General features: G+C 40.1%; 1 protein-coding gene across 2 annotated transcripts in view; it reads left to right on the forward strand.

Annotated features, from left to right (window-relative positions):
* The window catches only part of LOC148037852 (DNA-directed RNA polymerases IV and V subunit 2-like), a 38,220-nt gene that overhangs the window by 9,018 nt on the left and 12,997 nt on the right, over positions 1-16,205 (forward strand). For both annotated transcript variants that reach the window (XM_087676813.1, XM_087676815.1), the window contains one exon: positions 3,883-4,841. In XM_087676813.1, coding sequence (XP_087532939.1) covers positions 3,883-4,841 — 959 coding nt within the window. The remainder of the gene's footprint in view (positions 1-3,882; positions 4,842-16,205) is intronic.

Below are 16,205 nucleotides of genomic sequence, written 5' to 3' on the forward strand. Positions count from 1 at the left end.
GTACCAAGGTAATCCCGAATCGTACCAAGGTAGCCTTCGGATGTCAAACACCAACAAATGCAGTAGTGAGAAGCTGGATCTGATGCAAACAGCAGTGAGGAGAGAGAAAGACTTAAAACGCAGGCAGGTGAGAGAAAGACAAAACGCAGGCAAGACAGCCTGTAGGAGAGAGAAATACTAAAAACGTAGGCAACAGGTGAGAGAGAGACTAAAAACGCAGGTAGGACAGCTTGCAGGAGAGAGAAAGACTGAAAACTTAGGCAGCAGGATTGTGATGACGTGGCAGGCTGTACGGCAATAGGTCTGCATAGGAACAACAATCGCCTGACTGAAATCAACTCCAAATTGCGTGAAGAGGGTTGGAAATCAGGCGCCAATTGATGGAGATAGCAATGGACAGCTTCAGTTGAGATGTCCTCCGTGAACGGGGTGTGGGCAGCAAGCTAAAACACCTGAAATCTACAAAAACGAGATTGAAGAAAGAGTGGAGGGCTAGCTGCCAATTTATAGAAAATTAGGGTTCTAGATCCTCTCCCACTTAACTCTCTCGATCCGCTTCCTATTTTAGGGTTTTGGCTAAAATAAGCCTAAAATAAGCATGTTTTGGGGTTGTTTGAGTGGCTAAGTGCATTTCTTAGCACAACAGGGGTGTGTGCGAATTTCCTTCCCAAGCCAATTTGTGCATCCCTTTGAGATCGTCGATGTGAGGGTGGGTCACCTCTCATTTTTCTCATTTCTCACATGGCATTTGCTTTTTCTTGCGGGTATTTTCAACATGGCAGTCTAATTCTAAGCTAAGCAACTAGCATGAAATGCTATTCTTGAAAGAAACTTTCAGCTCATTCTGTGGTATGCATTGGATTGGAAAATGAAATGGTAAAATGGATGGGAAAAGGGATTTAGCACGTGACTCTCTACTTGTCTTACCCTTTTACAATGGTTTTTTCATTTATTTTGCTATGCACAATTAGGCATCAACAAGTTATGGGTAAGATCAAAATATCCAATCCAAAATGATTTTTGAGCAAAGGGGTTTAGTGAAATACTTTAGTAAACTGAGTGCTTGCTGAAATGAAGAGGAATGCCTAATCAATACAAGCAATGAGCGTCATAAAATGCATTATCAATTCTTGCCTCTCTTCCAACAAATGGATAATGGCCCAATAAGAGGATTAAAGAAAGAGAGAGAGACTAATAATAGAGTACCTCTTAATGGTTGATGAAGATTGAGCAATCCAATTTTAGCTTAAAGTAGCTCCCGCAACTCAAGTAGCTTCAATATGCTCCTATGCAATCCATGACTTCAATGCTTTAGCTTCAATTTTTTTAACAATCCTTCAACTTAGAATATATTTAGTTGCCTTAAGCCCTCAATGATAAGAAATTTGCAAGGTTATTGAAGAACCTTCAAATCCAAGCTTGTAGGCTTCAAGATGCCTCCAATGCAACCAATGCCTGTAAAATCTCCATGTATCCATGCTATAGATAGGAGTCTTAACCTCAGAGAAGTAAAAGTCCTCTATCTTGAAGCCTTGTTGATGAAGAATTAATGATCATTGCTGTCCATGAACATTTGAGGAAGAAGAAAGCTTATGAAAGAGGGAAAATGGCTCAATCTTGACATAAATAGAAGCCCATGGCTAGTAAGCCAGCCTCATGAGCAAGAAGATTAAGAATCCTTTTATAATCTTGAAGATTTTTCACCATAGAAGTTGTTGCTCTGTTTTGCCATGGCTAGGATTTGTGGAGATGTAGTATGCTCAAAGAGTGAAGAAGAAGCTTCAAGACTCTCAAAAGATGATAGGCATTACCATTGGCAAGCATTACAATGATCAAACCCTACTGAAGATGGAGAAATGGCTTGCTGTCACATCAATGCAAAATGCATTGAAAAATGGGCTAAAATGGTTGGTTGCAATGGCTGATCTCTCTTGGCTCAAGTGTAGTTCATGGATCAAGCTTGATGCAATGAGTAACTTCCCCAGGGTTTGATGGAGAGAAAGGGTGATCTTTGAGCAAGAAGAAGGATTCTTTTCTTGTAATGTAGCTAATTTTAGCCTAGGATATGAGGAGCTAGGGTTTGCCTATAAGTAAGGCTAATTAACCAAATGTAGGAATCTTCTTATCATTTGTCACTATTGGAATAACACTTCCCCAAGGGCCTTCATGGTTTCTTCCACCTTGGCATGGGTGTGTACATGTCCCATAGCTAAGGCATACGTACCTTGCTCCACCATTGCAAGGGGTGAGTTCCTTGCTGCCATTAATAATTTCCATGGTGTAATACTTCAGATTGATAATTTAGTTCATATGCTATGATAATCTTGATCATGGCTTTTTATATTTTCTTGAGTCTATTTCTTGTATTTCTTAGCTATGGAGTTTGGCTCTTTTACATTGATATTAGAGCAAGTCTTTAATCCAATCAGGACATCATTTTCAAGCTTTTATGTGTTCCTCTACATGAAAGATAGGTTACAGTAGTTGAGGATCTAGTCTTTGTTCGGTTATTTCCTGTAATTGTGACTAGACAAACTCTATTATAGTAAACCATGGTCATTTTGAAGGACATGGACAATATGTAGAGCAAAATGGTGGTCTTCTTGTCATTTTAGTAAGTGGTGACCACCTTTCAAAGCAATTTTGAAGTTCATCAACATATTGAGACCTAACTCATTCTTCTTCGTGTCATTTAGGGGCATTGGAACCATCTTCGCTTTAAAATTCATAGCAACTTCTTTGACATTATCACTTGAGCCAAAAATTGTAAGTTTTTGAGTTCCTCATAGATCTCATAGAAATCACCCAAATCAATTAATGTTTGTTACTTGTATTAGGTTTTATAGACACAGGGACAGATATATCATGGCTGAAAGACACATGGCCATAACATAGCTGTCTCTCGAGAAATGGCAAGTGTCATTGATTGCATCTGAGTAACATGTAAAATGACCAACCATGTAAAATGTAAAACAGTGAGAACTATATGACAAAGACCAGTGTCCCAGTCTTCTGCAGCAATTCTATAACCACAGCTGTAGCTAATTTATAGCGTGGCTGACTGAAGCAAATTTATTATGCCAAATCATGTGACTAGTATATATGGCATAGAAGTGTCACAAATCGATGTAGTGGCAGCCACCAGTGCCTTTGAGTGAAATATGAAGATGCGCCCAAGTGACCTCTAGATGTCATTTGACTGCCTTTGCGTTAAGGGTAGGGAGATATTCCTCCCGCTTTTGAGCATCAAACAATGCTTCAGACTCTCGCTCAGCTGAACTTGAAGGAACTTAATCTAAAGTTGGATCCAACTGAAAAAATCACGATAAAGCTTTAAAATCTCAGGTAAATTTGCTAAATCACCTCCTCAAGGCACTTCACATTCATAGGTGAATGATTGTGAAACTTTGCAAGATCGCAACCTGAAACTTTGCCTCAAACTTGTCTTTTGTTATGTGACAATGTTTTATAACCAGCCAGATTGAGTGGACGATTAAGTAAGTTAAGCGGATGCCTGCATTTGGACATTCAGCAGCTGCAGAATATTTTTCTTGTGCTTGTAGAAACATTTCTCTTTTATCAAACTTTTGTTGAACAGAAGAATTATTAGTCAGTTTTTCTTATGGACTTGTAATTAGATTGTTTTTACATGGTTACGTATGCTACATCTGTACTTCAGTGTGGAGCAGTTTTATTGAGAGTCCACAAGCACCCTTATTTAAGAAAATCTAGTAGCCCATGCTAGTGTAGTCTCATTGAACTGACATGCGTCTCAATCAACTCTTCTTATTTGTGGAGAGTCAGGACTAGTTAGCATTTTCTGCTTTTCCAGATTCATGTAGGGCTTATTTATTGTTTATTGACATCACTGGTTTCATATAGGTTTTGATTAGTCAGGAAGTGCAGCGCAGAGGGTTTTGGTGTTATGGCCTGAAGAATGGCAATGGATACTGTGTGAAATTTTCACTGCTGAATGAGGGATTGCTGCAGCGGTTTTCATATGTCACTATTTCTTTAAAATGTACTCAAAGCAAGAAAGACAGTGACCCTCCTGGACTGCCCATTTTATCTGTGAAATTTTTGTATGTAAATACTGAAATTGATGTGGTGATCTTACTTCGAGCTTTGGGCATCACAAATGACAGAGATTTAATTGATATAATTGGCATCAATACAAATGACACACAGATGATTAATCTAATAATCCCATCAATTGAAGCTGCAAACTTAAAAATGGCTTCTACTATACTTGATGGGAAATCATTGGACAGCAGCCTGAGGGCTACATGCTTACAGGATGATGCCTTGCAGCTGCTCGGTAAGATCTTCAAGAAAAATCCTAGAAATCCAGAAGAAACGCCATCTAGGACTTTGGAACACATGCTTTTCCCTCATTTAGCTGATAAAAATGTCAAGAAGGCTTTGCTACTTGGTTATATGGTGAAATGTGTATTGGAATGCTGGTTGCATCGACGGAAGGAAGAGGACAAAGATGATTTGAAAAACAAGCGGTTGGAACTTGCTGGGGATCTCTTCTTGGAGCAGTTTAGGGTAGCTTTTCTCAAAATACGAAAAGAGCTGGGTAAGAGCCTTCAGAAAGTACTGGTCAAAGATGGAAGCATTAATCTTCACAAGCTCATTGACCCATCCTACCTTACAAGATGCTTTGAAAATGCATTTCAAACTGGTAACTGGGCACGGCCTCCAGACAGGAAGGATTTGAAATCTGGTGGAATTGTGGTACCACTTGATCGTAAAAACCCTCTTGTGACCCTTTCTCATCTTCGTCAAACAGAACTGAAAGTTGATCTAAGAGCAAAGCTATGGGAGACACGCTGCCCGTAAGTTAAATCGTGTGACCGTATTGTCTATAAATGACATTCTAGAGTGCTTGAAACCTTGTGGGTCCTTTTGTTGCCAATTAAAATGTAATACTATAGACTGCTTGAAACTTCTACATAGTTATGTGTCTGTCATTGAGAAGTTCGGCAATTGGAGGTTTCTCTGGGTTTTCTCCATAGATGTGGAAAAATTTGTCTCTTAAATTGAGCATGTTTCTTGAAAATTAAATAAATTGTAACTTCACTTCAGGCTGGCTACTGAAAGCTGCACAAAAAGAAGAGCCTTCATATGTGGGAATAGCTAAGTGTGGTTTATGCTTAGGTAAATCCTGACCAAACGATTCTTGCCTAAAGCCCCATGCTTGCGAATAGCCAAATCAAGGGCAAGAGCTCCTTGGATAAAGATTCGTAGTTTGAGATGGCATTTCAAGTCACTTATCTTTTGGTTTGTTGACCTGGAAATTATTGCTTCTTCAAGATGTCCACTACTCCTTGCTTCTATATTCTTTCCAACATCTCACCCCAAAGAAACAAAGTCCTTGAATCAAGTCTGCCCCATGGCCTACCATGGCCATAGAATGATGGATATCTTCTTTGAGTGGCCCAACTTAATGGTCTAATTTTGTTCTCTCTTTTTCTTTTTCTTTTCTTTTTTTTGGCTGTTTTCTTGAGACAGTAGTGTAAATAGATAGTAAGACTGCAACATTATCCCCCATAAAGAATCATTGTGTAGCAAGGGTGTTGGTGTAGAGGTACAAGGTCGGATGGGGTGGCTATTCTTTATCTTGAGAGCCTCCAAGACATGATTCATGTGGTGTCACAAGATATGTAAGCTAGATATATGTGGTTAAGGCTAAGAATAGGGTGCTTGAGGGATCTATATGTTGCAGTATATTATTTCCCACTTGCCTATTCAACATTTTCCCATGGGGAGGGATTACCATTTGAAGTACTACATGAGGACATTATGAGGTATGCAAGCATTGGGGACATACTACTAACTGGAGACTTTAATGCTCTCACAAGAAGTGAGCAATGAGCCTTTTATGATACCAAACATGAGATGTTTAAGGAGTTGACATTGAACGAACTAGGGCTTGAAAGGACAAGATAAGGAGATGATAGCATATGGATCCCATTTGCTAGCATTAGGAAGTGCTCACGGATTAGCTATATTCAATGGCTTATCGAGATAGCCGGGAGTGGATGCTTTCACTTGTTTTGGAACAGCAAAAAGGGAGCCAGCATTGTGGACTATGTAATAGGCTTGCCAGTGTTAATTTTAGAAATTAAGCATTTTGAGATATCTAACAAGCTGATCAGTCTAGCAGCCGACTATGCAATCCTAAAATTCACCCTAGTATGTGGTCAAATACTGAGTGTCTGGAGGCACAATAGACTCAGCGTCAAGCATGGTTGGTGTAAAGCAAGGCTGTCTGCTCTCTCCTTTGTTGTTTGGATTGTGTACATTGACGAGATTTAAGATTACATACAAAGATGGGGTGGTATGGGAGCCAACTTGGCTGGGGTATTGATACCAATTTTGTTATATACAGACGATATTGTTCTCATCTCAAATTCACCTAAGGGGCTATAGCGACATTTAGATGCATTGCATGTGTTTTGTGAAGAGAAAGGCCTCAAGTTTAATCTTGGAAAGACTAAAATTATGGTCTTTAACACCTCAGCAACTTAGGTGACACACTCAAAGCATCACTTTATGTATTATGGTCAGTTTGTGGAAATGGTTAGACAATTTGTATACCTATATCTAAGAGGATCAATGGCACCATAGGAGTGAAATAGGGATGCTTGCTTTCATCCATATTATTCGGACTATACATAGATGAGGTGTTTGACTACATTGATAGAGAAGGTGGATCTGGAGCTAGCCTAGCTGGAGTGTTAATACCAATACTACTATATGTTAATGATATTCTACTTGTTTCAAACTCATCAAAGGGCTTGCAATATCACTTGGATGCATTATACACCTTTTGTAAAGACAGTGAATATTGGGAAAACCAAAGTCATAGTATTCAACACTTCTGTAGCAGAATTTACCTTTGAAGGGGATTTAGTGGAGCATATGAGAATATGTATACTTAGGAGTCGCTTTCTTTGGCTTGAGATTTTCATTGAGGGGGTAGTTGAGGCCCGATAGGCACAAGGCTATGCAGCCCTAGGGGCCCTTGAGAACAAGTATGCCCACATACAGTTTCAGGAATCTCGCACGAAACTATGGTTGTTTGACACTCTAGTCACACCTACTCTCATGTATAAAAAAGATTTGGAGTTGCAACCTATATCATAGACAATTGAGCCCACTTATTGACCAAACTAACCTAGAGAGAGACCAAGATGATGGCTGGGACTGCAAAAAGAGGCCATTGTTGAGATGATATCTTTCATGATTAGGAGTAAGCCCTCCACCCCACCCCCTATCTTCACAAGAACAGAGTCAGGTGCAACACCTATGGTTGTGGAGGCACTTTGTAGAGTAGTGACTTTCCTACAAAGGACATGGGAGCTCCCATGCCACAGATACCCCTAATTAGCATTGACTTCCTCTAGACAGCCAACAGATATGGGTGAGAAGGAATGTTGGTATTCACAGATGGCAGCTTGGATAGGTTTACATGGATTGGACATCAATTGACCCTTGCCCTTTGACCATAGCTTAGACTGTCCTACACTCCCCTTAGCCGATTTGAGCTGAATTCAATCATTAGAGCCAATGTCCTAAGAGTTGAGATGGAGAGGACTTGGATTTAGCCACCTCTTCCTCTAGGACTGGAGATGGAGTTTTACCAGAGCCACTCCCTATATCTCTGTGAGGATGGATTTATTATCCAACCACAATATATGGATACACACCTCTCCCATGGTATATGGATATACAACTCTCCCACAATATATGGATACATACCTCTCCCATGGTATGCGGATTGCTATTGGACAGATGTGCACCTCCTCCCATCCACTGAGGATAGAGACAAGTAGATGGATAGGTAGTCTAGCAAAGGATAGGATATGCCAACTCTGTCATAGAGAGCTTGAGACAGAAGAACACTACATAGGTAGATGTATAGTGTACTGACATATGGGGAAGATATCATTACCTCTTGCATGAGGGCTTTGGACACCTCTGCCATGTCATGGAATAGGAGGACGAGAGATGTCTGGGCCTTTTCTTCTTGGAGCTTCAGAAGCGGCGCACAACACTAATATGAGATAGGAGACCAGCCTGCCTAGAGGGACCCAAGCAAAGAGCAATGACAAATTTTTTTCCATAGATCAAAAACCATAGGCACTACTAGCTTAGCAAACACAGATTCATCTCACTAGACTGGACCTACCCCACGTCGCAGAGTCACACTAGATAGGGCCATTGCACTTTGCTGAGCATGATGACCTCAACCATTCAATCAACGATTGAGGGGTCCACACCATAGTCAGATCAGGGCCATCATTGCAAGACAAAAGACTCACCCCTCAACATGTTAGTAGAGCAGCCTTGGACCACATCATAGCTGGGATCTTGTATTGACCTCTAGATATAGAGAAGAGCTACTATAGCTAGATATTCTATATATACAGTCTTAGACATTGAGATCTTTAGATTTTGGATGTTAGACTATACTAGGATATATTTTTCTTTCACTTTTCATGATGAGATGACACTAAACGCATATGTACTTTGATTTGTCTCATGGTCACATTTGCAGGCGTTATTATATGTGTAAGACCACGCAGGCCACGACCTTGACGGGAGGCTCTCGAGAAGACAATCTAGAATAGAGAAAAAGTCCTTCGATTCTAATGAGCACGAGCGATCGTTTCACCTCCCAGCCTTGCCTAGTTCATTGCTGGCTAGACCCATCGTGATCCGATTGCCAGCCGTCAAACCTTGGTGAGTCCTACTATTCTTGGACTCTCTTTGGTTCTAGGCTCCCCTAAACCCTGTTCGGGCGCCCAAGACCCCGAACGGTCATCCTCGTGCATGTTTCCCTTGATTTACCTTAATGTCACATTTCCTTCCCCTTAAGAATCGGTTTCGTCCTCAAAAACGATACTTGGAAGGTCTAACTGTAAATTGGGAAACCTTTTCTTTAAAGTACTTACTCACTCCCATGTTGAGCTTTCTTCTGAACAATCTTTTCACTTAACCAAACATTCTTGATAAATAGTATTCCTTGTTCGTCTATTAGGAACATTTAATATTCTTTCTAGTTCATGTGGATTAGATTGGTCATTTAATAGCTGCTCAATGTCATCATTTAAGATTAGATTATCCAAATCACCCAACTTCTTCCTTAATTTACTTACATGAAAAACTGGATGTATTTTACTACCAGCAGGTAGTTGAAGCTTGTAAGCCAATTCTCCCATCTTTTTAAGTATTATGAAAGGACCACAATACCTCGGTGAAAGGTTTGGACATTGTCCCTTTTTCATAGTTTTAGTTTGTTCAGGCACTTTAAGATAGACCAATTCTCCTTCTTTAAAGGAGATGTCCCTTTGGTGAGGATCTGCATATGCTCTAGCTCGATTTTGAGCTTTTTTAATATTTTCTTGAGCAAATTTTAACATACTATTCATATCCTTCAAAAAATCTTTAGCTGCCTGAACCTTTTTCTTATGCAGTCCTACTGCAAAAGGAGCTCTGAGCTGAAACCCATACATTAACATAAATGGACTATATCCAGTGGAAGAATGCTTGGCACTATTATATGCAAACTCTACTATCGGTAGATACTCTTCCCAATTAGTTTGCCTTTTACTTACATATGCCCTAAGCATATCTTCAAGGATTTGGTTAACCCTTTCCGTTTGCCCATCAGTTTGCGGGTGATCCGCCGTACTCATGCTAAGTTTAGTATCCAACTTCCTAAATACCGCTCGCCAAAATTGACTATCAAATTTTCTATCCCGATCAGAAACTATATTTGCCGGAAGGCCATACAATCGGTATATGTTCTCTACGAACAATCTAGCCAATTCTGGTGTTTTAACATCAGTTGAAGTTGGAATGAACCTAGCCATTTTGGTTAACCTATCCACAATCACCCACACAGAGTCGTGCCCCCTCTATGTTCTGGGTAAAGCAACAATAAAATCCATGGAGATACTCTCCCATTTTCCCGAAGGAATCTCTAGTGGATGGAGAAGTCCTCCCATTTTCAATCTTTCAGCTTTATTAACCTGGCATTTATTACACTTGACCACATAGTCAAGGATGTCCTTATTCATTCCAGGCCAATAGAACTGCCTTTTAATAAGACTATAAGTCTTATTAACTCCTGGATGTTCCGCACTAGGGGTATCATGACACTCAAAGAGTATCTGGCGCCTTATTTCTATATCTTTCGGGACACATACCCTACCCTTGTAGAGTAAATAACCATTATCAATGGTAAAATTCTTCCACTTGAATCCAGTTTGAGCAACCCCTGATGCTCCATTTCCTTGTTGAACATCCTCAAATATTCCTTCCTCAGTAGAAGCACTTTCATTTGGATCCCCATTTTTTATTGCTTCCCATATGTTGGAATATGCCGGATCAACTTGGCATTTCCCTTTTAAAGATTCAAGCAAGTTGGAAGTGAACTGAGTAAAACTCAATTCATTAATGATGGGCATTCTGCTGAGTGCATCAGCTACTATATTATCCTTTCCTTTTCTATATCTTATCTCATAGTCGAACTCTTGGAGGAGTTCGGTCCATCTGGCTTTACGCCCGTGTAAATCCGGTTGATCATTAAGCCACTTAATGCTTTCATGATCCGATAAAATCAAAAGTTTGGCACCGTACAGATAGTGCCTCCATTTCTTCATTGCATGTACTATTGCATATAGCTCCCTCTCATAAACAGAATAATTCTATTTTGCACGGTCTAATTTCTTGCTTTCAAAAGCAACTGGTCGACCTTCTTGTAATAAGATCGCGCCTATCGCCTTATCACTAGCATCAGCTTCAACCACAAATGGTTTATTGGGATCCACTATTAATAATACTGGAGCTGTAGCAATAGCTATCTTAAGTTTTTGAAAACTTTCATTTTGGTCTGTTTCCCAATTAAAGCTCTTTCCTTTTCCTTTAAGTTGGCCTGTCATTGGAACAACTATTTTGGCATAATCTCGAATGAATCTACGATAAAATCCAGATAAACCTAGGAAGATCTGCAGCTCTTCTAGGTTCCTTGGGGATGGCCATTCAATAATTGCCCTTACTTTTTCTGGATCCATGTTGATTCCCTCTTTCGAGATAATATGTCCCAAATATTTGACCTCTTGTGCAAAGAATTCACATTTAGTTTTCTTCGCATAAAGGGTATGTGTTTTTAACAGTTGGAATACTAATTGTAAGTGTTCCAAATGTTCTTCTTTTGATTTACTAAAGATCAAGATATCATCCAAGAAGACTACTACAAAATGTCCTAGATAGGGCCGTAAAATACTATTCATCAGCTTCATAAAGGTTGCTGGTGCATTAGTGAGGCCAAAACGCATCACCAAAAAATCATAATGCCCGTATCTAGTACGAAATGCTGTCTTGGGAACATCTTGTGCTTTAATTCTTACTTGGTGATAGCCTGATCTTAAATCTATCTTTGTGAAGAATTTTGCCCCTTGTAATTGATGAAAAAGATCTTCCATTCTGGGCATAGGAAATTTATTCTTCACCGTTATTTTATTAAGTGCTTTATAGTCAACACAAAGTCGCATAGAACCATCTTTTTTCTTTACTAATAAAATTGGTGAGGCCCAAGGTGAATTACTGGGTTGTATAAACCCTTTATCAAGATAATCCTTAATTTGTCTTTCAACTTCTTGGTGCTGTGTTTCACTTAACCTATACGGTGGTTTAGAAATAGGGTGTGTATCCTTATTTGTGTCAATTGGGTGATTTATATCACCCCTATCTAGTGGAAGGCCACTTGGTAAATCAGAAGGAAACACATCTTTAAAATCATCTAACAAACTACTTAATTCATTATTTACATTCAACTCACAAACATAAGAAAATTGTTGCTTTATATTACAAAAAGTAAAAGTGTTTTGTATAGGAAGAGACCATAACATGTATACCTCACAAACTTCCTTCTTTATCAGCTTCTGAACTTCAGTAGAACACAACAAAGGATTATCAAATACTTCATGTTCACCTTGAATGACAAAAGTCTTACCATCCCTTTCAAATTCCAGTGTATTATGATGGTAACTATGTTTTAAGAATGGTTCCAATCCCCATAGCCACTCCCTCCCTAGAGCAATATCAGCTCTTTCCATGTTCATAATTTGGAAATCAAGTTTATCTTTATATCCTTGAATCTCAATTTCCAAATTGGATACCATTGTATCCCATATTTTATTGTCTTGGCCTTGCATCATACGAACAACATATTGATGCCCACTCTTTCGTTCGGGAAGTTTCAATTTTTTGACAAGTGCATAATTTATAAAATTATGTGTAGCAGAGTCATCAATCATGACTCTAACTCTCTTTCCAGCTATCAATCCATGCACTCTAACTAAATCATGTGGCCCAAAAGTAGGCTGCCACATAGAAGTTGACATACAACACTTGTGTTGTACATCCATGTGCAAGACCTCTAAAGATTTATACCTTTCATGCCCCTTTAATTCTAAGGTGTGCACTACATGGATTGGTTTTTCTTTTCCCTTGTCCTTGTCTTTATCCTTTCCTTTGTCTTCCCCCTTTTTCTTTTGAGGGAAATTCCAAGCAGCATGGTTAGGGGATAGGCAATTGAAACACAACTTTTCTTTTTTGGCCTTATCAAAGTCATCGGGACTTAACTTTGGCCTCACATATTGTTTCTTTTCAAAAGGTTGTTTTTTACCCTTTAAAAATGGCATTTTTCTTTTAAATTTGCCCACAAATCTTGAGGTTTCCAATTCCTTAGACTTGGGCTCCGTATCAGTGAGACTAGTGAGTGTACCTGGACGCATACTATCTTCATTGATTAATGCAAATTTAATTGCCTCTTCCAGCGTCTTAGGTGAACTCCTTTTTACTTCCTTTTTACAGGCTTTATCTAGGCCCCTAATTAATCCTCTTGTTTTTTGAAATTCATCTATTCCTTCCAATTTGAGGATTATCTCATGATATTCCTCCAGATATGTCAGCAGGGGTCTTCCCTTTTGTCTGACATAATCCCAATCTTCCCAATTTCTTTCCATTTCATTTTCAGGAAAGAATTCTTTTAAAAAGACAGATTCAAATTGAGCCCAAGTTTCAAGTATTTTATTTGCCTCCTTTAAAGTTCGCCACCATTTATATGCTTTGGGCCCCAAAGTTAAACTAGCCTCCAGTGCTTGGAGATGTGGTGGGGTATTTTTAAGTTTATGTAAATCTTTCCATTTTTGGAGGAAATTAAAGATTGTATCTTTATTTCTATCTTTTTCCTCCCCGTGAAACTGAGGGGGTTTCATATCCTTTAGAACTGGATTATCCCTCAACTTGTGGTGGGGTTCCTTAGGATCTCGCATAGTCACATCTAAATCTTTCGATGAAGATGGGACATCCGAGGTTTCTATCTTATTTTTATCTCTTTCTAACAATAAAGTTAATTGAGATTTTATTTCAGTGAGTGTTTGAGTTAAAAATTCCATTTGAACCCCCTGAGCCTATACACGAGCAGTAAGATCATCAAATTGTTCTCGTGTAGCAAAAAATTCTTCCCACTGTTCTTCTTGCATCTCTGGTTCATGGGGATCTACCATAGGGTGGTCCCCAGAACTAGAACCTTCCATTACTCTCTCTTTCCCTTTTTCTGCCATTAATACACTGGAATTGGAAAGCAAAGATAAGAAATTTGCATACAAAGTAAAGTACTTCCCTGGTTTTAATGGCAAGCAACTGTTGCTGGTTTTGTAAATAAACCCGAAGAGTAAGGAACAAATTTTGCCTTCGCGAACTAAAGAAGTGAAGCAGTCATGCTGGAAATGAAGTTTCCTGACTTCAATCGTGTATCATCTGACGTTTTTCCGTCCGTCCCACAGCAGTCGCCTCACGCACAGCAGTCGTCTCACATTTCTAGCTCACAGCAGTCGCCTCACAGCCACCACAGTCGACCGTCGCTTCAGTCCGCCTTACCTTTTCTTATGTCTGCCACATGTCACACTTACGTGACGTGGCACACCACAAGTTACCACTTCGAATAAAAGTCTTCGACGACTGACGGATGACGGGCGACCTTAATCAACTGGCGACCTGGCGGATGACGGGCGACCTTAATCGACTGGCGACCTGGCGGATGACGGGCGACCTGGCGGATGACGGACGACGTGGCGAATGACAAGTCATGTCCGTTGAACCATATGCTCTGATATCAATGTAAGACCACGCAGGCCACGACCTTGAGACCACGCAGGCCACGACCTTGACAGGAGGCTCTCGAGAAGACAATCTAGAACAGAGAAAAAGTCCTTCGATTCTAATGAGCACGAGCGATCGTTTCACCTCCCAGCCTTGCCTAGTTCATTGCTGGCCAGACCCATCGTGATCCGATTGCCAGCCGTCAAACCTTGGTGAGTCCTACTATTCTTGGACTCTCTTTGGTTCTAGGCTCCCCTAAACCCCGTTTGGGCACCCAAGACCCCGGACAGTCATCCTCGTGCATGTTTCCCTTGATTTACCTTAATGTCACAATCTCTCTCTCTCTCTCTCTCTTTTTTTTCGTAAAGGGTACTTAGCACCTCTTCACATGATCTCTCTCTCTCTCTCTCTCTCTCTCTCTCTCTCTCTCTCTCTCTCTCTCTATCTCTATATATATATATATATATATATATATATTACTCTACTCTACTCTACTCTATTCTACTACATGAGCAGTAATTCTCTAAAAAAACTATCCCAAGCACCAAAATCGTAGGAACAAATGAAGGGGATCGTCAAAAGGTTACAACAGGGGTGCAGCGAACAATATCCAGGCAGCCACCTCTCCAATAATGTGGCCAGCTGAAATTATAGAAGAAATCTGCCACTAAAGCAAGCCTCTCACTTGACCCACATGGCCGCGGCTGAATCAAATATAAGAGCATTTTTAGATTGCTAGATGTGCTAAAGATGAGTCCATCGCATGAAATGAAAGTGGCAAGGATGATGAGACTGCAACTGGGCCGTAAAAGTCATCCTACCCAAGACCCAAGTGCGCACAGGCATTCTCTGTGAGGTCCACACTTTGGAAATGAAGTCCCAAACTAGTTTGCCAACTAGACAAGAAATGAAAATATGAACCAGTGTCTCATCACAAGTAGTACAAAATATACATTTGCCACGGGATATCTTTTAGGCCCATAGCACATTGCCTGTAGGTAGACCCCCAAGGAGAAGCCTCTAAAGAAAGACATTCCCTTGATAGGGAAGCTTTGACTTCCACAAGTGGAGCAGGCGATCACGCCACTTAGTGGTACTATCATGAACTGACCAACTTTGTTAGCTTTCTCAGTAATCCATCTCTTATCCTCTACCATTTTGTGGTAGATCTGATTAGCTGACCACTTTAGAAAATCCTATGGTTTCATAAAAGCCTAGTCCAACGATGGCAATAAGGGTAAAGAAGCAAGCAAGGTAGAGTGCCTCCAAAGCCAGTCTTCCAAGGACAACTAAAGTGGCATGTAACTTCTCAGTATTTGGAAGTACTAGTGAATGTGGCAGAAAGAATAAACCCTCGCCTGACTTGGGATAACAACAGCTTGTATAGTCTTCAGGCCTAACCTTGCCATCCTATTAAAGCTATTTGCAGTTTCTTGTTAGACGAGTCAAGCTACTTGGAAGTGGCTAAAATGTCTACTCGCAAAGAATTCACTTCCTTTCTGAAATCTGGAGGGCACCATATAGTAAGGAAAAGAGACTCTTGGCATGATGCAATCATGTGTGCAAGAAGAAAAAACTTAGAACTTAGAAGTTTTAAATGGTTGGGTGGAATTCAGGATATTCCACTAGGAGGCCTTCAAAGTAGTGCGCCCATGGGAAATGCCAATATCATTGATTTTCTATGAAAGACCTGGCAATATCAGTCCAAGGGTGAAAACACAAAGCCTTTAAAAGACCAAACCCCAAAGCTACCATGTGGATATTAACATCCAACAAGGCAGCATCACCCATTTGTTTTAGCACAGTCACATGTTGCAGGAGACACACACTTGGCCCATTTGATTCCCTTGTTTTTTCCAGAGCATGAAGCTAATAGGCTGCACCAGTTCATGCAGCAATTTTTGCATCCATGGCAGCAAGGGCAAAATGTATGAAATCGTGTTGATCATAATCATCTGGCTGGCTGGAAACTGCTTTTGATTCAGCTTTACTTTCAGTTGCACGTGCAGAGGCCATCCTTG

The sequence above is a fragment of the Lygodium microphyllum genome, chromosome 4 (assembly GCF_053477565.2).
Source record: "Lygodium microphyllum isolate KBCC chromosome 4, Lygodium_microphyllum_v1.1.10, whole genome shotgun sequence".
Lineage (NCBI taxonomy): Eukaryota > Viridiplantae > Streptophyta > Polypodiopsida > Schizaeales > Lygodiaceae > Lygodium > Lygodium microphyllum.